A 27,540-nucleotide genomic window follows, 5' to 3' on the forward strand; every position below is an offset into this window, starting at 1 on the left:
GGGCCAGCTGGGCTATAGCCCTCACTTCCTCCAGTGAAAGCCTGGGCCCTCCCAGGGGCTTTCAAGAATCCCTTGCAGCCAGGGAGCTCCCCCTAAAGGTTCTACCCAGAAAGACTCCCAACATTCCCTCCCTAGTTTTGCCCAGCTGTGTGACCTTGGCTAATTCCCCAACCTCTCTGTGCTAGGATCCCAAGTTCTGTCTGCAGACGCCAATAACCCGTGACCCCCAAATCCCATGTGTATACAAGCACATATACATGTATATATGCTCTTGTGTGTGTGTGCATGCACATACGCTTTAGGGAGAGAGTTGCAGGACTACTGCGTAGCCTCTGACATAGGATGGGGGAAAGCACGGATCCTGCGCTGTGTGCAGTGCTACAATCGCCCCTCACCCTCATCCTTCAGGTAGGGCTGTGAAACAGCTGGCAGAGATCTGGCATCCTTCCTCAGGACCTCCCACTCCCAGGTGACTGGAGGCAACCCCTCCCACCACCTCTCTAGGCTTTTATTCACCAGAAGGGATAGCTGGACTCCCTTTTTGACCCCCAAGAGAAGTAGAGGTACAGTCAAACCCTGGGCAGGGACACACAGGCTGGCCAGGCATGTCCATCCAAATGTCAACCCATTCTGTTTACTGGTATACTTTCGTAGGCCTTGCTAAGTGGCGTGTGAGCTGAGGGCCCCAAAGAGACCCACAGAGCCCACCCCAAGTCCCTGGGTGTCCCAGGAGCAGGTCCTACCCAAAGAAGGGAAAACCTCTGGCTTGCACAGGAATCCAGGAAAGATGTCCCATTGTCCATGCATACCCCTCCTTGAGAACCCGTAAGCACTCAAAATCCACAGCCTTCAACTTGATAAGGCCATTTTCCACCAAGCATTGCCTAAGGGCCAGGCTGGAGGCCAACTGCCCATTTTCTAGATGAGAAAACCAAGCAAAGGAGAAAAAAATTAGTCGCCCAAGAATATACAACTGAAAAGTCATTGCCTCTGATTCAAACACAGATTTGACTCGTTTCTCAAAGGCTACAAAGCTTAGGCTCACACCCATATGCATAAACACTAAGGAATGTCCATGCTCACAATTCTCTCACAAGTTCATACACACATGGGCAGCCCCCTCCAGCACATATTCACACACACAAGCAGACCTACACTCTCCCACGCCTGGGGCCTGTCAGCCACATTCTCCATGGCTCCCTCCCTCCAACAGGGACAGGGGCAGGCAGGGAGTCCACATTCCCAGGTTTCCGCCCTGACCCTGAGCCCCCGCCTTCCCCACTCAGAGCACACATTCCTCCTGCTGCAGCCAGATAACCAGCCCCAGGGGGAGGCCTGGGGGAGAGCGAGGCATTCTGGGGGCCAGGCTGCTGGCCCTACTCTGGGTTGCCTAAGTCCAGCTCTATTGCCTCGGTCTGGCCTGATAGGAGGAAATCAGGAGCCTTCCTTGCAGGTAGCCCCCACCCCTCTGGCCATGATAGACCCAAGGCTTCAGTCCTTATTCTGGGGACTTTCTTAGGCCCATAGCCTCACTCTCCAGAAAGGGCTCCCAGGGGCCTCCCAATTCCTCCTTTGAATGTAAAATTCCTTACATAGTTAGGAACTAGAGCAGGACCTAGGGAGCCATCAAGACTCCTCTCCCCCACTCTTACAGTGGGTCTCTCAGTAGATGAAAACCTGGGTTCCAGGCACCAACAACCCCTAGACAGTAACCCCCATGTGGGGATAATGGTGGTTAATTCTCACAACGCTGCCTGAGGTGTAGCCACTTGGAGGTTCAGCAATTCTAGAGATATTTGCATATCCAGATGGCCAAGACTGGAATTTCAAAGAATTCCCCAAGAAGAGGCAGCTGGCTTCCGGGTAGTGGCCCTGGAGGCTCACAGCTGTTGGGATGTAAGACCTGGGAGCCTGGAGCCCCAAAACACAAGAGAAATTAAAAAGGATAAAAAGGACAAGGGAAAACAAGAGCCCTATCACCAGCCCCCAGCTCTGTTCCTCCTGTCTCCAGGCCTCCATTCCTCAGAGTATGAAAAACTATGTCCTAGTTGTCCAGAGTAGGTGGGCAGGCAAATGAGACTGGGCTGGTTGGCCAGGGTGACAGGGACTGCCTGCCTCTGGGGAAAGGCAACAGTGGGCACCAGGCAGAGAGCTGAAAAAAAATATGAGATCTTCCTATCCCTATAAAGTGATGGGCTGGCCTTTGCCCCCAAGCAACCTGTAGCCAGGTGGGCAAAGGCCATGGCCTGGACCCTACTAACCTGTCCACAACCCAGGGATATGGCTACTATACCAACAGGAAGGATAGAGGGGAGCTGGTAGTTTGACACTTCTGGCAGGGCTTGGGCCCTGTTGCCTCACTGTGATTAAAACTATGATGGAGCCTGACTGAGCTAGGCACCGGCCCATCCAGTTCTGCATAAACTGTGAACAAAGCCAAGCCCAAAGAGGCCTCCCCACCCCAACAAAAGCCCCTCTCAGGTTCTGTCCAAGCAGATTTACTGACCACCCACCTCTCGGTTATTACAGCCGTGGGTCACCACTGCCCTCTGCTGGCCACTGAGGCACTAGCATCCACTCAGATACCAGCTCACTCCTTACCCAAGCAAATGCATTTTAGTCACCTCCTCCATCTGTGGGCACAGAAATTTAAACCCATCCAACTGTCACCTAAAGTTACAGGGTAGCAGGCGAGTAGGATAAACAGGGACAGTGTGTCAGAGGAGAAATCACAAAGGAATCCTGGCCCCCACCTCCACAAAATTTACATCCTGAACTTCAGAAGAAGTGCCCTATCCAACTTAGAGGTTGAACCCACCCTCATGGAAACAGTACCTGCCCCATAACCTGTTACAATGCACCAGAACCTCTCTTCACCCCTTCTCTTATGCCCTCTTGTTTCCTCCAAAAGAGGACCAGAATGAGATGGCCTGGGGCCATACTTCTGGAAAGCTCAATTTCTCTGGCAGGTCTGAGAAAGCCTTGGTTCCCTCTGTCACAGGGGAACAGGCGACTGGAAATCCTGGACGCCCTCTTTAACAAGGCCAGGTCCCCATAACTCTTACTGCCAACACCCTGCAAGTAGCCACACCTTTCAAAGATGGCAGCAATGCTGACTGGGGAAACTGCCCAGAAGGACCTAACCAGTATTGCTCCTTATTTAGCTGGGGGAAACACCAGACACCCCTGCAGTCAAGTAGATAGCCTAGATTTTGCCAACTACCTCAAGCATGGCATGTCTCTCTCACCCGTGAGATGGTGCTGATTCTGAAGCCCAAATATCAGATTGTATTTGGGAGCTGTTTCTAGAAACCTCCCAGTCAGGGGGCCCAAGAAGCTCTGGAGCTTCCAAAGTTGACTTTACTTCCTACGGAAAACTTAAAAGCTGAGAAAGCACATTTGGGGGTGTAGTTGATCCAACAGTCAGGAAAACTAAACCCTCCCTACTCACTCTCATTCATTTACTAGAGGCCCTACAATTTAGATCAGGGGAATAACTTTTAAGAGTCAAGATTTTTAAGTACTTAGGAAGACATTCAAATAGGAGAACAAGTAGCTCAAAACAAGGAGAGAGGTGCCTGAGAAAATGGTAGCTATTTCCCCTAATCTCCTTAGAAGTCTGGAAAGAAGCAAAGCATATCCATCCAGGCCGGCGCTGCTCTTCCCTGGACAGCTGTCACAGGCAGCTTACTCCGGACACTCAGGATCCCCAGCCCTGGAAAAGGCCATTCTACCAATAACAACTTACACAGAAGGTTAAAAACAAATCCACACTCAATTAAAAACTATTAAGTGGCTCTCTTGGTGCTAAGATATTCATACAGTTCTACATGTGTTAAGAGGCTGATTATACTTTGCCTCTGATCAGGTGCAGCTCTCCACAAGTAATTCAAAGATGAAAAGTGACCATTTGTCACAAAGAATGTCTAGCTCAGACTCAACCAGCCCAGGAGCAGTCATTGAGAAAGACCAAAGCTGGTTGATGATCATGTTATACATTGAGCCACTAAGGCCCAAGGTTTTAAGGGTTTAGACAGTCCAACCTTTGAACTTTCCCACTCATACCAACTAAGGTAAAATATGGCTACAATGAATATTAAACATGACAAAGTGATCCCGCTGCCAGTCCCAGGAACCGGCCCATCCCAGGAATTGGCCTGGAAGTGTTCAGAGGAGCCTGAATATTTAGCAGCTGGGGCTTTTAAGGCAGGTTTTTGTGGGGCACAGAGAACTCACAGACACTTTCATCTAAGTGCGTGCACACCATAAGGTAAAATTCAATAGGATAAAGGCTCCAGAAGCACCCCAAAGGAAATTTATTTTCTCTTCCTGGACATATATGAACATATATTTGGGAAGTTTGCTACCTTCAGTTATTTTCTATTAAAAATCTGCTTCCTCTTTTATAACCTCACACCCATCAAAATAGCCCATCACTTGAAATAGAGTGTTTCACAAAGAGACTCAAAAGGAGATGGGTCCTTAACACTAGTGACAATTTTCTGCGAGGTAATGAAGATGCTAATTCCTGAGTAGGAAGGAAGGAAAGATATGGTCATGATTCAGAAGACCCAGGAACTGAAGTTCTTCTATTAAAGCCATTGGGTGTTAGGGGGTATCATACAGTAGACTGAGACAAAAGCCAGTTTCACCTTAATTGCAGACAAGAGACAGTTTATAGACATTTCAACTGTAATATGGAAATAATTCATTTCTCTACCTACGGCTCAAAATAACCTGTTGAGGCAAAGAGGAATGACTCAAAAAGTAGAATGCTGTAAGCGGGAAAGGAATGCCTCTACTGCTAGGTCAGGGCAGAGGACATGGTCCCTTCACTCTGACCACTACCATACCCTTCTCTCTACCCACCTCCCTGCCATTCCCTAACCCAAGAACCCTCCTTCCAAGTCTATGTACTATCCAAAGTGTAGAAACCAGCAGGACAATGCTACCTTTAACCACTGGCCAATAACAGAGCATGCGAGTATCTGAAATCATGTAACCCAAAAGGAGTGCTCCAGCTCTAACTTGTCCAAACACTCCATGTTCAGAATTAAGAAGCAAAGCAAAGGGAATCCATACACTTGATATTCCAATATCGATACACCTGGTAACCACTGCCTCATCAAGATCATCAAGGCTACTGCAAATAAGCTTTCACACGTGATAAAGCCAGAGCCGTTCCTGTAAAAAGGCAATGTGATCCCAGATGTGAACCACTCCAGGTTAACACACTTTTCTTCACGAGTGGGGAATGTGGCCTTCCTCACTGAGCCTTTGTTCTGGCCAAGGCATACACATGCAGACTGGGCCAAATAGGCTCTACATCCAAATAAGCAAAACCAAACTGCATTCAAGGGCCTAATGTTGTTTGTGACCATTCAAACCCTTTCATTTGGCACCTATACGCCACTATGATGGCTTTTATTTAGCACTTAAAAATACTTAAGAGCCCTCCTGTGAAAGCATCTACATTATGACCTAATCAATGGTAATGTGCTGGCTGCTCTATAAGGTGACAAAGAGCGGGCTTTCAGATCTGTGCAACTGACCTATAGTTACCAGTCTAGTTAAGAGCAAGTCCAAACTGATGAATTCCCACCTGCCCATGATACTGAGAATACAGGGTAATTTTAGGTTAGAGCTCAATTCTAACGCCTTTCCCCACACCTGTTAACAGTCAGATCTTCTTTGCAAGGTCAAGAATGCTAGAAATGCTAGTACGTAGCCAACAGGAAGCAGCAGTTTAAGAGGTTTCAGGTTATAGCACACCTTAGTTCCGAGATGGAGGGATAGTGACACTGAGAGATAAAACAAGTTAAACAAGTTTAAAACCAAAAGCAGTGGACATTTATTCCTCAATTTTTGTGCAAGAGTGTAAAGATGCATTTGAAAGAACCTGATGGCTAGAGAGCATCAGCCATGGCCTTCAGGCTGGCCTGGTTTACAATTAGATTAGGAAAAGGAGGGGAAAAAAGGTAACTTGCCTAGTTCACACGAACGATGTTTCTGGCAAACACAGTTGTTTACAAGTTTCAAACTACAATTAACTAGAGTCAAGGGAAGACTTCAAAAAGCCACATACAGTACAATTTAAAATTGGATGAACATCCTGCAATGTCAGTGCAAAGTAATTATGCAGACTCTCCAATACAAGATTGTGCTCATGTTTCCCAGGTTTGGTCAATGTTGCTCTTTTACAATCACAATCACAGAAGCTTAACTTACCGAATAGCAATGCCTTTGTTTTATGTCCTATGTACCAAGGGAATGTCACAAGGTTTTGGTGAAATGCAGCTTAGTTTCATTAATAAAGCAGATTTCTTATTTAGTTTAACAGTCATGTTCCTGGAATACTGCACATGTAAGGTTCATGGAAATGCTTTTAAGCTTACGCCCCTATCTTGTTCAGTAAAATTACTTTCAAGATATCCTTTTGACTATGTAAACTGGAATTGTTTCATGATTTTGAAATGCAACCAGTATAAATGAAAACATTTTAGGGGTGGGGGAAAACCCACCATTAATCTCTGCTAGACAAAGTTCTTAAAATCAAAAAGCCTATTCACACAAAATTATATGTAATGACTGTAGTAATCAGTTTATTACACAGATTAATCATTCTTGAACGTACAAGCTCCAGAGGAGCAATTGGGTCTTTAAATATACACAAGTATTTCCATCAAATGAATTTTCACCCTTACATCCAGATAGACCTAAGCAGTTAAAAACATAAGAAAAATAAGAGCTATTAGCTATGTATTAACTGAGAAACCACATACAAACCAAAGAATGTGGAAGAGAGAAGGGGGCTGAAAGGACAAAGGGTGAAGGGTGGGGAGATGCAAAAGATGTGGGACCAAAGCCCATCACACTTTATATACTAATAGCTCCAATCCATTTAAATGTTGACCAGTTAAACTTAGACCTTAAAATACAGGATGTGGGTAGAGTTTAATCTGGTTGGTCATAACTTTCACCTAAGACGTAGGTCCTTCAGAATAAAATGAATACAGAAACAGCTTCGCGTTCTTCGCCTTGCTTTTCATAACTGTTCTGAGTTTAAAAGTATTCCACTTAAAAACAATCTCCTACAGGTCAGTGGAGCTTTTCTTCCCCATCCAAGCACACACCATACCCACCACCCCTCACCTTGCCGTTATCCAAATTTAAGTCAATAAGGAAAACTTTTAGTCTCACACCTAGGTTACGCCTGGAGAACTGGCTTGTCACACACACACTTCTCTGCTAGGAGGCAATGTTGGTACAGAAGTACAGTATTTCTAGTTTGTTGTTCCAAGTATGTACAACACGCAGCACTGCTGTATCAGGTAAACATGTGCACAGGGGAAGATGAGGCGTGGGCTCATAGAAAGCAGTCAAATGGAAATCAAAAGGACTTTCTCTTTCAGAGTTCCCCTATCTTTATTTGTAGAGGTTATCCAATAATTTCTTTAATTACATCGCATACTTCTGAGTCCATTCCCGAGCTATTCTGTTGTACCTGTACACACAAAGAGAAGCTTGGCTTAACACAGGTGAGGAGTCAGTCAGAAAGCAACAGATTTCATTCATTATCCGATCTGAAACTTGAGAGGAATAACTAGTACTATTCAAGCAAAGCCTTATTTACTTATTTATTTATTTCAGTGAGAGAAGACAGTGAGTGCGAGCATGCGGGGGGAAAAATGGAGGGAAGGACAAGCAGACTCCGCGCTGTGGGAAGAGTCGGATGCGGGCCTCGATCCCACGACCTTGAGATCATGGCCTGAGCCGAAATCAAGAGTGGGAAGCTTGACTGACTAAGCTAGCCAGGTGCCCCTCTTTCTAAATTTCAATAAGCATTTATTCAGTGATGGAGGGAAAAGGCTTTAAAACTTAAAACAGTAGCCTATAAATGCCACTAACAGGATTCTGATTAAATCTTAGCATTTGCTGGTATACCTTTATTCTATATTTGAATGACCTATTTCTAAGAAAGATCTTCAGACATTGATTCATTTATTTGGAGTTCTTAAAACTATATAATTCCACAGTATATGGTTCTTGATCAAACTGACATAATACTCTCCTCTGTATCAATAAAACTAGTTCTGGCAGAACTTAACAATTTGGTTGCTAAATGAATGAGTTTATTACTCAGGAAGAACATTTTAGTAGTAAAATAAGCAGGGCAAAAGATTCTATAATTCTTTGAAAAGGGATGCAGGAAAGCTCACTGAACATTACCATTATAATGACTTGGGAAATTCCTTTTGGGAGGCATCCATGCCCACCTATTGGACGAAATGGTTCTCTCATCAAAAAATTTGTGTGGGACATCTGGCTGGCTCAGTTGGCACAGCATGCAACTCTTAATCTCAGGGCTGTGAGTTCAAGCCCCATGATGGGTGTAGAGATTACTTTAAAAATTTTTTTTAGGAATGCCTGGGTGGCTCAGTCTGTTAAGTGTCTGCCTTCGGCTCAGGTCATGATCCTGGAGTCCCAGGATCTAGGCCCACATCACACTTCCTGCTCAGCAGAGAGTCTGCTTCTCCCCACCTCTCACCCCACTCCTGCTCTCTCTCTCACTTTCTCTCTCAAATAGATAAAATCTTTAAAAAAATTAAGTAAAAAAATTTTTTTAAATCTTAAAAAAAATTTATTTGTGAATGTATACACAAACAGAAAAAAGCATGATCTAATTTTATTCTGAATGCAGCCAGAGATACATGACTATAGATACTATTCAGAGCTAAACACAGACAAAACTAAACTAAGAACCAATTGCTGTTACAATCCTCCATTCTTGGTGTAGTTCCATTTAAAAATATACTATCTAGGGGTGCCTGGCTGGCTCAGCTGGAAGAGCATGTGACTCTTGATCTCGAGGTTGTGAGTTCAAGCCCTATGTTGGGTATAGTGATTACTTAAATAAATAAAAACTTTAAAAAAGTAAAAAGAATAAAAAATAAAAATATACTATCTATAAGCCTCTCTAATCTAACAGAATTCAAATTATTCTTAATCCTTTACATTTTAACTTCAGAAAATTATCCACTCTCTCCCATCTATTTCCTCCTATAGTCTTAATGAATAATACACAAAATTAAAAAATTAGAACACTTTCAGTTACTTTTTCGATATCCTGACCACTCTTCAATAATTATACTACAATTCTAAAATATGTAAATTCTACATTAAGTTTTGTTTTTAAAGGAAATTTGGGGCTTTCATGTCTTGTTGCATTCTTTTTAGATTATGCCAAATGGCAGAAAATCAATTCCCACTAATTTACGAATACCTACCAAAGACAGATGGGCTCCTGATGCAAAATACTTTAATGTCAAAAGCCACGCAGAAGACATAAGGCTCTTAGAAAATACGCTATATAGTTTTTCTTGACAGTGGGAGTCATTTGAAACAATCAGAAATAAGATCAGCACCCTCAACTTACAATGATATCCGATGCAAATACTCTTCTTTCTGTCACCAGGTGAGTATATTAGAACTTCATTTTAAATATCTGACCCATACTCAGCCCTGAGTTAAGATCTGGGACACAAACGTCTGCATCCCACCATAGGTACTTTTCTGGCCATACTTACTTTTCTCTATCTGTTTTGTAGATCCGAGCAATCTCAGGCACTAAAGGATCATCTGGATTGGGATCACACAACAGAGAACAGATGGACAAGAGTACTATAATGGGGGAAAAAAAAGGTATAAATTAGTAGACGATAAAAGCAAAGGGTTGAAAGAAACACGAGATATCAATCCATAAGAAAATTCTAAGAACCTATATTGTAGTGCCTAGATTTATGAACTCTACCTAACTTGATAGTTACAATAATCAATAAAAATTCATGTAAGATTGTTCTTGAACCCCTAAGGATGCTGGCCCAGGCTGATGAAGTGACTTGCACAATGTCCCTGGTTAGTGAGTAGAGTGGAATTAGAATTCAGGTCTTTCAAATCCTATACCAGCAATACTTTTCATAGGCCATAAAATTCTATTTTTAGAAACCCATGTTCAGAGATTAATGGTTCTCAAATTTCCAAAGACAACCACACTACTGAATGCTCTTAGAACCATGAAATTGAACAATCACTGTTTTCTCAATGACAGGTATTACATTCAGATGCAATAGATTTATTTCATTTTTAGTTGAAAACAATTTAGTCTAAGAACATAAAGGCCAGTATTTGCACCCAAATGGGGCTGGCCACACTTACTATGTAGGATACAACATACCAAGGTCTCAAATCTTTTCAGTGACACTTTAGAATCTCAACTAAGCCACTTCCTCAGTGACAACCTCGAACATAGCAGACAAATCTCAACAGTACAATTGCCTCTGTTCAAATTTGTTATAAACTTATGTATTCCTTATTGAATGCAAAGAGGAGGCCAAGGCCACTAATTACATTAAATCCAGGGGCCTCTGACATACTGAAATAAATTCCAATTCTTCTATTCTGATGCAACACAACTTGGCTGTCTTATTTCTCTCTAATATTCTGCAGCAGGAGGCAATGATTCTGGGCCCACTTTACTCCCAAAACATCAAATTCACCAGGAAAATAATTTATTAATTTTCCTATCAAACCTATTCTATAGAGATCAAGGGCTTCTGAGAGGTGAAGAAAAAGTTCACTTGCCCTTAATCATTCAGTTTGTTAACAAAAAAGCTATTTCCTTGCCTTAAGAGTATATGGAAAATAAAAAACATCAGGGAAGATGTTTTCTGACTCTTCATTCCCAAAATATCTTCTCTTCCTATTGTCAGGTGTATCACCTGATGCCCTCTTCAAGCACAGAACATTCTAATAGCAATAAGGAAAGATTTCATGTATTTCCTGGAAATGACAACAGGAAGTTACAGATTTTTGAATGTTCATGAAATTGACTATAGAAAGAAACTTGTACAGCCCATCAAACTGGCAAGAGTTCAACTGAATCTTCACCTAAAATTGGACATGCTACTAAATTAGCATTTGTTACAAATTCCCTTATTAACTACTCCAATTATTCCAATAAGTCAACCTTAAATTTTTTTTTTTTTTAAAGAGGTAACTTTTCTAACTTTCTTCCCAGGAAAGAAAGTAGGGTGGTGGTTATCTGGACCTGTTAAAGGATTCTTACTGTACTACTCAGGGACCTTTAATTCATAAAAATCTGATTTTGTTTTATCAAGTACTATATCTTCTTTCTGTATAAAGAGAATTACTACTATTTCTATAACCTGCAGAGACTCTTCATTGAAGTGACTAAATTTTTACCTACACATACATTTTTCATCAGTATATGCTCATTTTCATTAGTGTCATAACGCACTGTCACTTCCAATTCTAAAAACATATAATCAAGTGCCTTTATGGCACACTTAACTGCTTCCTTTAAGCTTTCTGTATATTTAGATCCCTAACATATACACTCAAATAGGAAAGAATTTCAGGTCAAAGCTATTGCCTCCAAAAAAGGAATAATTATTATCACATACAGGATTCAGGCCTTTCACAGAACTGCTTGCCCACACATTCAATTTACAAAAGGGAGTCATTAAAACATTAAACTTAGGTACACTGATATAATCAAATTCAACAAAATGGAACTGCAATTATTTTTAAAGATAGCTATCCAGATAGAGAGGACATAAGTCAGATAAACTAAGAGCCCTTATGATTTAGAGTAACTGAAAAATCAACACTAGGCACACAAGGGGGAAGGGAAAAAGTTACGGTAACAATTTCAGCTACTCGACCTTCTCACTCCACACACACACACACACACACACACACACACACACACACACACACACACTCTCTCTCTCTCTCTCTCTCACTCTCTCTCTCTCTCTCTCTCCACCTCTCTTGGTCCCTTACTAGATTTCTATCTTCACTGCTACTTGGTGAAGGAAGAACCACCAGGCCGGTAAATCATAAGAACAACACTTTCACAAGCAGCCCTTGAATTATAAGAGGGCCTACATAAGAAAAGGACCCACTTATCTAGAAAACTGTTTCAACTACAACATTTTTAAAAGATTTTATTTATTTTTTTTATTTTTTAAAGATTTTATTTATTTATTTGAGAGACAGTATTTATCTGAGAGAGAGTGTGAGGGGGGAGGGTCAGAAGGAGAAGCAGACTCCCTGCTGAGCAGGGAGCCCAATGCAGGACTCAATCCCCAGTCTCCAGGATCATGACCATGAGTTGAAGGCAGTTGCTTAACCAGCTGAACCACCACCCAGGTCCCTAAAGATTTTACTTTTGAACATTTCTATACCCAACATGGGGATCCAACTCACAACCTCAAGATTAAGAGTCGCATGCTCTACCGACTGCGTCAGTCAGGGGCCCCTCAGCCACGACTTTTAAAAATGTGTTCCTCTAGTTTTTTGTTTATATTTTTGCCTAGGATCCCATAAATTTTAATTTAATGCCCCCAGAATATTTTGTTTCCTTTAAAAACTTTGTCAGAGCATACAAGTCTGATCACATTTATAACATGAAAGTTAACATGACAAATATCCAACACTTTTTACAACAGAGCCTTTACCTTGGTTATTTCAATGCTTACAAGAAACCAATTAACTGTGCATTTTGTTTTTTTAGAACTTTACAATAATGATGAATTACTTCGAATCATCATCCCTATTTTACAGATGAACAAAGTGAGGAATAGAGAAGGTAATTTGCCTCAAGTCTCATCCAGTAAGAGGTAGAGTTGAGATGCAAATATAGGCATTTGGATCCAGAATCTACGTTTTTTTTTTTTTTTAATAGATTTTATTTATTTGAGAGAGAAAGAGAGAGAGAACAGAGGGAGAGTGAGAGTGAGAAGCAGACTCCCCCCCCCTCCCAAGCAGAGAGCCCGATGCAGGGCTCGATCCCAGGACCCTGAGATCATGACCCAAGCTGAAGGCAGATGCTTAACCAACTGAGCCACCCAGGCACCCCCAGAATCTATGTTCTTTACCACGGAACTATGTCGCCTCTTGTCTAAAGCTATACATTAAAGAAAAGATAAAATACAACTTAGGATAAAAAAGAATTTTCATACAGCAAATTTCACCACCCAAATCATTTCTTTCTAGCTACGTAACATACTTTTCTATATAATTCAATCTACAATGTATACAAATTAAGCTCCTTTCTGCTTTTTTCAAACATAGTATTTTCCCATTTTTCACAATATTTGCAATGATCAATACTCTTTTAAAAGTGTGTCCTAGAATTGATTTATTTCTTCCCCTACTGTTGGACCTGTAATTTCTAATTTTCAGAAATAAATAACACTGTCACAAATGTATTTCCACACAAAACTTTTTTTTTTAAAGATTTTATTTATTTGAGAGAGAGAGAGAGAGCGCGCACAAGCAGGGGGGAGGGGGAGAAGGAGAGGGAGAAGCAGACTCCCCAGTGAGCAGGGAGCCCAATGCAGGCGAGACACAAAACTTTTTTTAGCATTTGAGGCTGTCTTCTTAGTACAAATGAATGAAACTAGAATCACTGGATCAAAGGGAAGTAATAATTAAATCTCTTATCTTTAAGTACATACTGACAGACTGGGCTATACAAATCTATACTTCTATCTGTAGTATGTAAGCACCCATTTCAATGTACTTCACCAGCACTTGGTTTTCTTTTTACAAGATCTTTGTTATTTAAAAAGGTGAAAAATGGGAACTTAATTTTCATTTATCTGATTATTTTGCTCCTTTCTGTCCATTCATTTGTTGGGATCTTTTTCTATTACTGATTTTTATATATGTTCTTCCTATTTTAAACATATTAGCCCATTATCTCATTTGGAGCCTACTTCTTGCATTTGTATTTTCACAACTTTTAACCCACTTGTGATTTCATCTGGATATGATGTTGAGGAGCTGTACAATTTCAAATCAGCATATAAGAAAATGTTTCTTAACTACTGAGTTCATGCACATAAAAAAATCCCCAACCTACTCATGTAATTAGGCTTGATTTAGAACTAGTGGATATATATATATATATATAAAATATATATTTATATAATGCGTATATATATATTATATATAAGATATATATATTTTATATATAATATATATATATCTTTTAAAGATTTTATTTATTTATTTGACAGAGAGAGACAGCCAGCAAGAGAGGAGGGAACACAAGCAGGGGGAGTGGGAGAGGAAGATTCAGGCTTCCCAGCGGAGGAGCCTGATGTGGGGCTCGATCCCAGGACTCTGGGATCACGCCCTGAGCCCAAGGCAGATGCTTAATGATTGAGCCACCCAGGTGCCCCTAGAACTAGTGGATATTTCATCATAAAATTAGTAGCTTATTTTAATACACATTTTCAAACACATAGGACTATATACCACAAAAATTAAGATGATCAAATAAAAATTTTTTTATTAAACTGGTCATCTTAGAGAGTGAATCTGTTTCTGATAGAAACCTCAAGACAAGAGATGTCTCAGTCAGTTAAGCATCTGCCTTCAGCTCAGGTCATGAGCCCAGGGTCCTGGAACGGAGTCCCACATCAGGCTCCTTGCTCAGCAGAAAGCCTGCTTCTCCCTCTGCCTGCTGCTCCCCCTGCTTGTACTCTCTCTCTCTCTGACAAATAAAATCTTAAAAAAAAAAAAAAAAAAAGCAAGCAAGCAAGCTCGAGACAAGAGGGGGCAAGACCTTACAGAGTCTGAATGTGAATTTACTTACACCTTATTCTTCAAGAACCTAAAGTCTGTATCTATACCACAAGCATTCCTCTAAAAGGGCTATTATTTCTTCTTCTGGAACAGTTATCTATCCTTACCACTCATGGATCTCAAGGTTGGAAGAGGCATTAATTTCTTCTACCTTAACTTTGCTCTAGAAGAAATTCATACCAAACGGCCATTTTCCAACCTGTGCCTGAACAACATAATGGACAGAGCTGTCAAGACACCAGAGAACACCTATGCCTGAAAATCCAACTCTCTCCAGTGGCCTCAAGGTCTACTCAAAAATAACAGGGACCACTATCTCCTCTTAAGAAGAATATGAATAATCATTTCAAAAAACAAGTAACTTTTAAAAGACAAAAAACAGGGACACCTGGGTGGCTCAATCAATTGAGCGTCCGAATGCTGATTTCAGCGCAGGCCATGATTTCAGGGTCATGAGATTAAGTCCTGTGTCGGACTCCATGCTCGTTGCAGAATCTGCTTGAGATTGTCTCTCTGCCTCTCTCCCTCTGCCCATTCCCCTGATCGCACACACACTCTTTCTAATAAGTAAATCTTTAAAAATAAGTAAGTAAAAAATAAAAGACAAAAAACCCTGCTGCTTTATCTTAATATCAGATACTCATGTCCATTACCTTTTGAAATAGTTAGTGCTGGAGACCACTGTGACCGGAGAATATCAAGACAAATGCTGCCATTACTGTTAATATTTGGATGATAAATTCTTGTTGTAAATGCAACCTATAGAAAAAAGGAAAACTTTTCGTAAATTGGTTTATTAATATCACAGAAAGCACATAAAAATAAAACAATGCCATATCCCAATTACCTTAGGTGGCTTGAAGGGGTAATCTGTTGGGAAATGAATTGTCAAGAAAAATACTCCACCCTGATAGGGGCTGTCATTCTGTTGATAACAAGAAGAGCGGGATTAAAATGAATGAATTATATAAATATTTATTCTGAAATCAATGTGAATACTTACTGGCCCCATTATTGTAGCTTGCCAATGGAACACTGAAAAAGAACAAAAAATCACCATGAAGCAATATCTCCAATGTACCTACACCATAATGACATTCCCTGTCTAACTCCCCAGTTCATTTATAAGCAATATGCTAAGTCCTGGGCAAAATGAAGAATCTAAATCAAGTTTGAGTCTGAAGAAAAAAGAGAAAATGACTAGTATGGTCTAGAACACTGAGAAGGTACTCAGTGAGAAAGTATTTGGGGCTAAAACACCTAGAAAATTTGTATCAGGGAGACAAAATTCTTGACAAGCCCCAAGGTTTCACTTTTTTTTTTTTTTTTAAAGATTTTATTTATTTATTTGACAGAGAGAGAGACAGCCAGCGAGAGAGGGAACACAAGCAGGGGGAGTGGGAGAGGAAGAAGCAGGCTCCCAGTGGAGGGGCCCAATGCGGGGCTCAATCCCAGGACCCCAGGATCACTCCCTGAGCCGAAGGCAGACACTTAACAACTGAGCCACCCAGGCGCCCCCCAAGGTTTCACTTTTAAACAGGCATTTCTTACCTATAAGGGTAAAAAAGAACCAAAAGATTCAACTCTTTAACTTGTTATGTCATTTCCCCAACACATTAAAATATAATATACTCCTTTTATAATACTGGTATAGAGCAGGACTGTAAAGTCAAAGTTAGGTAATATTCAAATTAGGAAAGACTAGTTTTTACAGGAAGAACAAATTTCTGAGAACACTCATGTATAAGTCTTTAGAATTACTAGTCCCTCACTAACAGATGAAAAAAGCAATAATTATGTCTCTTTTTAAAATGACTTATAATCTGTAACACCAACAAAGCAGAGAAAGACAAAATAAACTAAAATCACCTTGATATAGAATTTAATTAACAAAAGCATTTGAAGACCTACCATTAAAATCCTAATTGAGTATTCTGCTACACAGGTCAAATATAAGAATACCTACTGGAATCACTGACTTAGGTCTCCCTCTGGAGCTCTCCTACACTCCTAGATCTCCTTGTGGAAGTATAAAAAAGAAGGGAAGAAGGTAGTGGGAGAATATCTAATCCTGACTCAAATTCTAATGGTTTGGTAAACAGTTCAAGAATCACTACAGATTATGGGGCGCCTGGGTGGCTCAGGTGGCTAAGCATCTGCCTTTAGCTCAGGTCATGATTTCAGGGTCCTGGGATTGAGCCCCACGTCATGCTCTCTGCTCAGCAGGGAGTTTGCTTCTCCCTCTCCCTCTGCTGCTCTCCCTGCTCATGCTCTCTCGTTCATGCTCTCTCAAATAAATAAATAAAATCTTTTAAATTAAAAAAAGAAAAAACTCTCCAGAAATAGTTACTGGGCAAAATATGTGGCCATAAGCATAAAATATTGTTGTATTTTATATGAACATCTATATTTAAAAAACCTTTAAGGATCAATCTTAGCAGCTGTTAAAAATAAAAACTCATGGTAATGAATTACAAAGTTTTGACGGTTTCAAAATCAGCAAAAACAAACAAACGACTCCCACTACCATCCTGGTTTGATGATGAAAACCAAATTATAGAAACTAAAAGCTACAACCTCTTTTGAGAGTTTAAATGTGAAGTTCACAGCTCAATGATTACCCTTTAGGATACTCAAAGATGAAGCTTTAAGGCTAAAAGAGAACAAGAATATTTGTTATAGTTTGAGACTGAATCTCAAGAGAACTACATTTGAATTCAAGTACAGATCTCCACAGAGTCAGATTCACCAAGATTTCAAAACAAAAGAAAATGAAACAGATTTTATGACCAATAAATCTTTGGCTTACTTTTCCTGTCAGGGCCTATCTTCCTCCTGCTTATCAGATCTTCACAGAAAAATGGGAAAAAATGTAATGGTACAATAAAATGTGTATATTTTAAAAATAAAGCACTGTATTATTATTATTATTATTTTTAAAGATTTTATTTATTTATTTGACAGAGAGAGACAGCCAGTGAGAGAGGGAACACAAGCAGGGGGAGTGGGAGAGGAAGAAGCAGGCTCCCAGAGGAGAAGCCTGATGTGGGGTTCGATCCCAGAACGCTGGGATCATGCCCTGAGCCGAAGGCAGATGCTTAACGACTGCGCCACCCAGGCGCCCCTAATGCACTGTATTATTAAATTCATTGTTAAATATATATTATCTTCTTTCTTTATTTTTAAGGTAATCTCTATGCCCAATGGGGGGCTCGAACTCACAACCCTGAGATCAAGAGTTGCATACTCTACCATGTGAGCCAGCCAGGTGCCCCTGTATCATTTTAAGTATAAAATAAGGACTACCTTGTTACACTAAATATCAATAATGTGGTGCTGAAGGATTTGAGAGCTAGTAGAGTCGAAAGGAGCTCAAAAAGTTTCGTTGTGACCAAGAGTTTCTCTTTTCTGAAGATTAAATTCTGCTTCCTTGTAACATTTAGCTATCCAATTACACTTCCTTTTATCCTTAGACAATTCATCAGGAAGACTTGATCAAGACTTTTTGACAGTAATTTATCTCAACTGTTCTCAAATACTCCCTAAAGTTTTCAGTATTGTATCAGCAAAGACTATTTAGATGACCAAGTGTAAGGAAGTTATTCTGTTCCTAAAGAGATTTTCCTTTTTCTCTTAGAAGGTAGGTAGGTACTGTTGACAGTTTAGTAGTAGGTGAGTCAAGACACTCGAATAGGAAGGCTAGGAGTGAAAGGACAGTTATTTTTTAAACAGCTGTAGAGAGATAATCCATATACCATATAATTCACCCACTGAAAGTGTACAATTCAGTGGTGTTCAGGACATTCAGAGTTGGGCAACCGTCACAATTAATTTTAGAAATTTTCATCACCCCCGAAGGAAATCCCACATCCATATGCAGTTATTCCACATTACCCCCAAATCTCTAGTTCTTTGCAACCATTATCTATTTTCTGTCTCTATGAATTTATTCTGGGTATTTCATATAAATGGAACCATACAATGTGTGGCCTTTTATATCTGGCTTCTCTCACTGGGCATGTTTTTAAGGCTCATCAATGCTGTAGTATATATCAGTACTCCCCTTTCTATTGACATATAATATTCCACTGTACGTACATACATTCTATTTATCCCTTCATCAGATGGTGGGCATTTGGATTATTTCCACATTTTGGTTATTACAGACGCTGCTTCTATGAACATTAATGCACAAGTTTTTGCATGGACATGTCTTCATTTTCTTGGATATATACCTACGAATGAACTCACTGGTTCATGATAACTATGTTTAACTTTTTGAGAAACCACCAGTTTTCTGAACTGGTTGTACCATTTCACATTACTATCAGCAATGTATGAAGGTTCCAATTTCTCCACAACCTCATCAATACTTATTATCTGACTTTTTCATTCTAGCCATCCTAGAAGGCATAAAGTGCTATTTCATTACGGATGTGATTTGCATTTCCTTGATGACTAATGATACTGAGCATCTCTTCCATGTGCTTATTGGCCAATTGCACATCCTCTTTAGCAGATCCTTTGCTTATTAAAAACAGTAATGGGTTATTTATCTTTATATTGTTGAGTTACAAAGGTTTTTTTTGTTTTGTTTTGAAGATTTTGTTTATTTACTTGACAAAGAGACAGTGAAAAAGGAAACACAAGCAGGGGGAGTGGGAGAGGGAGAAGCAGGCTTCCTGCTGAGCAGGGAGCCTGATGCAGGGTTTGATCCCAGGATCCTGGGATCATGACCTGAGCCGAAGGCAGACGCTCAATGACTGAGCCATCCAGGTGTCCACAAAGTTTTTTTAAATGTATTTTGAATAAATTTCCTTATCAGAGAGATGACTTGCACAAATTTTCTCTCAGCCTGTTGTCTCTTCACTTTCTTGATGGTATCATTTGTAGCACATAACTTAGCCTTCATTAAAATGTAAAATTAAAATAAATAAATAAATAAATTTACCTGTTTTTTCTTTTAATTGCTTATGCTTTGGGGGAGTTTTATTTAACTCCCAAGGATAATAACTTCTCTATCTGAGAAAGAACTGTGATAATACCAACTATGTGAAGCAAAGGCAAATTATTCAGAATGCTGAAGAGAACTTCAAAAATGAATTTTATGCTCCAGACTTCAAACACTTTTTAATGAAATATCAGTCACTCTCAACTCTGAGGAATTTACCAGAAATAAAACCACTTTTTCAACTAAAAGACCACAATGATGCAGGTGGACTGTATGATACCATACACGACAAAACTAAAATCAGAAAACTTGAGAATGAGGGGATGCCTGGGTGACTCAGTTGGTTAAGTGTCTGCCTTCAGCTCAGGTCATGATCTCAGGGTCCTGGGATGGAGCACTGCATTGGGCTCTCTGCCCAGTGGTGAGTCTATTTCTCCCTCTCCCTCTGCCATTACTGCTCCTGTGTTCGTGTTCTCCCTGTCAAATGAATAAAATCTTTATTTTTAAAATTTTTAAAAAAGATTTTATTTATTTATTTGACAGAGAGAGAGAGAGGGAGAGAGAGAGCGCACAAGCAGGGGGAGCAGGAGAGGGAGAAGCAGGCTCCCCACTGAGCAGGGAGCCTGACGCAGGGTTCGATCCAAGCACCCTGGCATCACGACCCGAGCAGAAGGCAGATGCTTAACTGACTTAGCCACCCAGGTGCCCCAAATAAAATCTTAAAAAAAAAAAGAAAAAGAAAAAAGAAAACTTGAGAATGAGTCTACTTTGGAAACCACCATGAGCCTCTCTCAACTAGATTCTTCTCTAAAATACTTTACAACTTCTACTCCACTCAACTAAAAGAACTATTATGAGGCTTAAATGAGATAATGCGTGTTTAATTACTTGGCCCATCCTATTTGGTATCAAACACTATAGTTACTCATACTGGACAAATGTGGATAATGTAAATGGGACTTTTTCATCACTTGTACTTAGCTTTATAATTTATACTATCTACCTGTTTTATCTGTAAAGCAGTTCCTGTCAAAGGGCCTTGCTTTAATTCTTTAAAAATTTTTTTTTAAATTTAAATTCAATTTAGTTAACATACAGTGTGTTATTAGTTTCAGGGGTAGAACTTAGTGATTCATCAGTTGCATATAACACCCAGTGCTCATTACATCAAGTGCCCTCCTTAATGCCCATCATCCAGTTACCCCATTCTTCCCCCTCCTCGCCCAATGACCTCCTCTCCAGCAACTCTCAGTTTGTTTCCTCTTATGGTTTGCCTTGTTCTCTGTTTTTAATCTTATTTTTCCTTCCTTTCCCCTTGCTTTGATTCTTAAGTTTAGCAAACCAAAACCAACATTCTTAAGCAAAATCAGGAAAAAATGGTAAACACAAGCTAATATAACCTCTTATTTATTGTCTTAATGTAAATACTTCTCTCACAAAATTGTTTCCAAGTATGTTTTTTTCCTATTTGCTAAATATCACTTTTTTCTGTGAATTAGTTGTGTGTCATAAAGTACAGTCTGGTTCAAATATCCTCCTTTTAAAAGAGGCTAGGATGGTATAAGGGGGAAAAACTGTTGAGACAAAGTGAAACAAAAGGAAAATTATTATCCAACATGTGTGCTAAGTCCTAATAAATTATTTTATATAGGATTAAGCAAATAAACTGGACATTAGAAATAAACAAAGTACCTGTCTTCACAAGCATGAACCAGTGGAAGGACAAACACCACACACACACACACACACACACACCCCACTATCCCCTATCATCCTAAGTATTATTTTACTTAAAGAACAACAGCTAAAGTAAAATTTCAGGGGCGCCTGGGTGGCTCAGTCTTTGGGCGTCTGCCTTCGGCACAGGGCGTGATCCTGGGGTCCTGGGATCGAGCCCCGCATCGGGCTCCCTGCTCCGCTGGGAGCCTGCTTCTTCCTCTTCCTCTCCCACTCCCCCTGCTTGTATTCCCTCTCTTGCTGGCTGTCTCTCTCTCTGTTACATAAATAAATAAAATCTTTAAAAAAAAAAAAAAAGTAAAACTTCAAATATTTGACCCCAGGACAATACCCACAAGGGTTTAAGGATACGTAGGAAGGGGCTGGAACAACCACACAGACAATATCTGGCAGAAAAGGTTCAAAGGGTTGAAAATTAATACTACTACTACAGAAAAAGATGGGATACACTCAGAACCACATCTTTCGTGGCTAAGTAAGGGTAAACACTGCCTCCTCCTATAGCATAATTGTCTTTTCACACAAAAAATAATCTTAAGAGAGAGATGTTCTTCAGTCCCAGAGTTCCCCAGAGGCAGAAGGTTATGCAGTTTTACTCCATCATTCCCTTTAAATACTTACTATCATCTCCAACAGGACCTGCTGAACACTGTGCTGGGGGGTCCCGTGCCAGGTCATTCAATTCCTTAAGAAAACAGAAAGAAAAGAAATATATTCAACATAAATGTAACGTTAACCAATTAATAAAATTTTCATTCATACCAATATTGTCTATCCCACTACTAAAGTTTTTTTTTTTTTTTTAAGATTTTTTATTTATTTATTTGACAGAGATAGAGACAGCCAGCAAGAGAGGGAACACAAGCAGGGGGAGTGGGAGAGGAAGAAGCAGGCTCATAGCAGAGGAGCCTGATGTGGGGCTCGATCCCACAACGCCAGGATCACGCCCTGAGCCGAAGGCAGACGCTTAACCGCTGTGCCACCCAGGCGCCCCCCACTACTAAAGTTTTTTAAGGAAACTCCTCCAAAGTCAGACAAGGATGGATTTGTGAATCTTTAAGTTAAAGTATTTTGGATTCTTCTTCTTCTTCTTCTTCTTCTTTTTTTTTAGAGAGGGAGGGGGGGAGGGGGAGGGAGAGACTCTTAAGCAGACTCCACACCCAGCACGAAGCCTGATGTGGGGCTTGATCTCACAACCCTGAGATCATGACCTAAGCCAAAATCAAGAGTTGGATGCTTAAATGACTGAGCCACCCAGCTGCCCCAGTATTTTGGATTCTTGAATGCAAATGTATGTTTAAAAAGTGGATCATTTTTGCTTTGTTCAGAGTTTAATAAGTAATTATAAGGGAAGTAAGCATATATTATATACTAAAGAGCTATAAAAATGGTTTTAAAGTAAAAAATTATGAAAAAAGAAGTTGAATTTCAAGGCCAGTTTTTGTACCAGAAAACTATGAGGTTACACTTGGGACAAGTTCTTGAAGTGATCTTTGAAACAAATGATATGAGACCATCTGACAAGATGTTGATATGTTTTCAGCTGATATGGACTACCAGGGTTCCAAAGGTAGTTGATAAAATTTAAAAAGGGATATATTGAAAAGGCTGGATATATTAAAAAGGCTGGAGTAATAAAACCCATCATGAAATTTTGTAATCAGAGATCTACCTGTAGTAATACTCTACAACCAGATGCCAGCTTCTTAGCCATTTTAACATTAAGAGCCCACAAACTTGAGATTTGTTATTGGGTGGAAATTCCTGAAAAAAACACAAGGCAGGAAATCATATTCTATTCCTTTCCCTCTTGGGTTGGTATCGGAGATGAAAAACAAAGGCTAGTTTTAGATCATGATTTTTTAAAAAGATTTTATTTGTTTATTTGACAGAGAGAGAAAGCATGAGCAGGAGGGAAGGGCAGAGGGAGAATCAGACTCCCTGCCAAACAGGGAAGCCTGATGCAGGACTCGATCCCAGGACCCTGGGATCGTGACCTGAGCCGAACGCAGATACTTAACTGACTGAGCCACCTACACGCCCTGGATTATGTTTTTAATTAAAAAAAAAAACTTTTAGGAGGCGCCTGGGTGGCACAGCGGTTGGGCGTCTGCCTTTGGCTCAGGGCGTGGTCCCGGCGTTGTGGGATAGAGCCCCGCATCAGGCTCCTCTGCTGGGAGCCTGCTTCTTCCTCTCCCACTCCCCCTGCTTGTGTTCCCTCTCTCGCTGGCTGTCTCTATCTCTGTCAAATAAATAAATAAAATCTTAAAAAAAAAAAAAAAACTTTTAAAAGTAATCTCTACAGCCAACATGGGGCTCACACTCATGACCCTGAGATCAAGAGTTGCATGCTCAACCGAGCCAGCCAGGTTGTATATATATATATATATATATACCCCAGATTATATATATATAACCCCAGATTATATTTTTAAATGACAAAAGTAAAAACCGTAAAATCTAGTATTTTAAAAGTACAATAAAAGTATTCAGAGCCCATGGGGCACCTGGGTCACTCAGTCAGTTAAACGTCCGACTCTTGATTTTGGATCAGGTCATGATCTCAGGGTTGTGAGATTGAGAACCACATCAGGCTCCATGCTGGTTGTGGAGCCTGCTTAAGATTATCTTTCTCCCTCTGCCCCTTCCCACACCCCTCTCCCTCTGAAACAACAACAACAACAACAACAACAACAACAAAGCACTATTCAGAGCCCAGAAATAAACTCATGCTTATGTGGTCAACGAATTTACGACAAAGGAGGCAAGGGATGATATACAATGAAGAAAAGACAGTCTCTTCAATAAATGGAAAACTTGGCAGCTACATGCAGAAGAATGAAATTGGACCACTTTCTTATACCATATGCAAAAATAAACTCAAAATGGATTAAAGACTTAAAAGATTAAGACCCGAAACCACAAAACTCCTAAAAGAAAACATAGGCAGTATATTCCTGGACATGTCTTAGAAATATTTTTTTGGATCTGTATCCTCAGGGAAGGGCAACAAAAGCAAAAATAAACAATTGGGACAATATCGAACTTAAAACGCTTTTGTACAGCAAAGGAAACCATCAACAACAACAAAAAGGCAACCTACTGAATGGAGGAAGATATTTGCAAATGATTGATCTGATAAGGGTTAATCCAAAATATATAAAGAATTCATACAAACTCAAAACCAAAAAACCCCCAGTGTGATTAAAAATGGGCAGAGGACCTGAATAGGCATTTCCCCAAGGAAGATATATAAATGGCCAACAGGCACATGAAAAGATACTCAACATCACTAATGAGATGGAAACGCAAATCAAAACCAGAATGAGCTAACACCTCATACTTATTAGAATGGCTAGTATCAAAAAGACAAGACAGGGGCGCCTGGGTGGCTCAGTCGGTTAAGTGTCTGCCTTCAGCCCAGGTCATGATCCCAGCATCCTGGGGTAGAGCCCCGAATAGGGCTCCCTGCTCAGAGCGGGGAGTCTGCTTTTCCCTCTGCCCGTGTGTGCTTGTGCGGCTCTCTCTCAAATAAGTAAATCTAAAAAAAAAAAAGACATGACATAACAATTGCTGGTGAGGATGCAGAGAAAGGGAATCGTTGTGCACTGCTTCTAGGAATGTAAATTGATGTAGCCACTAAGAAAAACATTATGGATGTTCCTCAAAAAGTTAAAAATAGAAATATCATATGATCCAGTAATTTAACTTCTGGATATTTACTAAAAAAAAAAAAAATGAAAACACTAATTGGAAATGATACATGCTCTCCTAATGTTTACTACAGCATTATTCACAATAGCCAAGCTACAGAAACGGACAAAGCACCCATCAATAGATGAATGGCTAATGATGATGTGGTGTGTATATGTAAATATATATATGATGGAGTATTACTCAGCCACAAAAAGTAATGGAATCTTGTCATTTGCAACATGGACAGACCTTAAGGGTATTATGTTAAAGTAAGTCAGGCAAAGAAAGACATAAATACCAAATGATTTCATTTACATGTGGAATCTAAAAAACAAAACAGATGAAGAAACAAAATACAGAAACAGACTCATAAATACAGGTAATAAACCTGAAGCAATAAGAAGAGGGGTGTGAGGAGGTGGACGAAATAGGTGAAGGGGATTAGAAGGTACAAACTTCCAGTTATAAAATAGACAAATCACATGGATGTCAAGTGCAGCATAGGGAATACAGTCGATAATATTGTAATAACTTTTTATGGTGACAAATGGTAACTACAATTATTGTGATGAGCGTTTCATAATGCATTTAAATGTCAAATCACTATGCTCTACCCCTGAAACTAATATAATACTGTATTGTCAACTATACTTCAATTAAAAAAAACTATTTAGAATCTTATTAATGAGTTCTATGAAGGTATGATTTAACATTCCAAGTATTATATAGTTTTTAATTTACAGCACATAGTTATTTCTGTAAGTCCCTTCCTCTGAGTTAACTTACTCAACCAGTCATTTTGGTATATCAGTTATTGTGTAGTATCCTACGGGTAAACTTGGAGGACAAAGCACAGACTACAGAAATAAAGTTCTGTGTTTTTTTTTTTTAAGTTTATTTATGTTTTTCCTTGCCCATCTCAAGAAAAATAACTGGGGAGCCTGGCTGGCTCAGTCAGAAGAGCATGCAAGTCTGAATCTTGGGGTTGTGAGTTTGAGCCCCAGTTGGAGAGAGAGATTACTTAAAAAGAAAAAAGAAAAGAAAAGAAAAGAAAAGAAAAGAAAAGATAAAACCTATTGTACAGTTCCCATTCCCAAATGTTGCTTTTTTTTTTTTTTTTTTAAGATTTCTTATTTATTTGACAGAGAGAGAGAGAGACAGCCAGCGAGAGAGGGAACACAAGCAGGCGGAGGGGGAGAGGAAGAAGCAGGCTCCCAGCGGAGGGACCGGATGCAGAGCTCAATCCCAGGACCCCAGGATCACGCCCTGAGCCAAAGGCAGACACTTAATGAGTGAGCCACCCAGGCGCCCCCCCAAATGTTGCTTCTGATACAGGTCAGTGTAACTAAGAACATTTGCTTGATTTAAAACATAAAAGTCACCTATTTTTTAAAATTACTTATTATTTTTTAAAAATCTCTACATCCAACATGGGGCTCAAACTCACAACCCTAAGATCAAGAGTTGCATGGTCTTCTGACTGAGGCAGCCAGGTGCCCTGAAAGTTATCTATTTTTTTTTTTTAAAGATTTTATTTATTTATTTCTGAGACAGAAAGAGAGAGTGAGCGAGACAGCACAAGCAGGGAGAGCAGCAGGCAGAGGGAGAAGTGGGCTCCCCGCTAAGCAAGGAGCCCAATGTAGGGGCTCGAACCCAGGATCCTAGGATCATGACCTGAGCCGAAGGCAGCCACTTAACCAACCGAGCCACCCAGGCGCCCCTGTCCTTTTTTTTTTTTTTTTAAATAAAGTAATAAGTTGCTATTAAAATAAAACTTGAACCAAACAAGTTATTCTGAAGTCCTACCATGTGCATTAAATGGAATTTTATTTGTGCTTTAATATTTTGCTCTCAAATTAAGTCATCTTTTCCCATCTTGAAGGACAGCAATGTTTAACACCAAGAGCTAAGATTTATCTAAGTTGAATATAAGATCCGTCCGTTTCATGAGCCAGTATGATATAATTAATTTTAAAACTTCACCCAAACTTATGCTAATAGATATTTAACACTCTCATTCAACACTTCCTTGGTTCAAGGCACTGATACGGATGAATCTCAAAAGCATAATGCTAAGTGAGAAAAATCAGATATAAAAAGACTGCATTTTATTCTACTGACACGACATTTTAGAAAAAGCAAACTTATAGTGACAGAAAGCAGATCAATAGTTCCAGGGGCTGGCGGGAATTGGAGAGGACTAACTACAAAGGGACATGATGAAAATTTTGGGGGTTATACCCCAAGATCAGGAATCGCATTCTCTACTGACTGAACCAGCCTGGCACTCCCTTCCATCCATCTTTCTATATGCATAAAATATCTCCTAAGAATACACAAGAAACTAGTTAACAGTACAGCTGACCACTGAACACAGCTTGGGGGTTAGGGGTACCAACCCCCTGCACAGTTGAAAATTTGCATATAACTTTTGACTCCCCCCAAAACTTAATTATGTACTTGCCTTCAGGAAGGAA

At 39.9% G+C, this 27,540-nt stretch overlaps 1 protein-coding gene across 1 annotated transcript in view; it reads right to left on the minus strand.

The window, feature by feature from the left end:
* Window positions 1-5,823: 5,823 nt before the first annotated feature.
* The window catches only part of UBE2D2 (ubiquitin conjugating enzyme E2 D2), a 58,365-nt gene continuing 36,648 nt past the window's right edge, over window positions 5,824-27,540 (minus strand). Inside the window, exons 2-7 of the mRNA XM_045794561.2 lie at window positions 21,989-22,052; window positions 15,683-15,714; window positions 15,527-15,604; window positions 15,333-15,438; window positions 9,588-9,681; window positions 5,824-7,504 (exon numbers count right to left, since the gene is read on the minus strand). Of these exons, the coding sequence (XP_045650517.1) occupies window positions 7,459-7,504; window positions 9,588-9,681; window positions 15,333-15,438; window positions 15,527-15,604; window positions 15,683-15,714; window positions 21,989-22,052 (420 nt within the window). The 3' untranslated portion in view covers window positions 5,824-7,458. The remainder of the gene's footprint in view (window positions 7,505-9,587; window positions 9,682-15,332; window positions 15,439-15,526; window positions 15,605-15,682; window positions 15,715-21,988; window positions 22,053-27,540) is intronic.

The sequence above is a fragment of the Ursus americanus genome, chromosome 5, assembly GCF_024610735.1.
Source record: "Ursus americanus isolate L20-20 chromosome 5, mUrsAme1.1.p, whole genome shotgun sequence".
Taxonomy (NCBI): Eukaryota; Metazoa; Chordata; class Mammalia; order Carnivora; family Ursidae; genus Ursus; species Ursus americanus.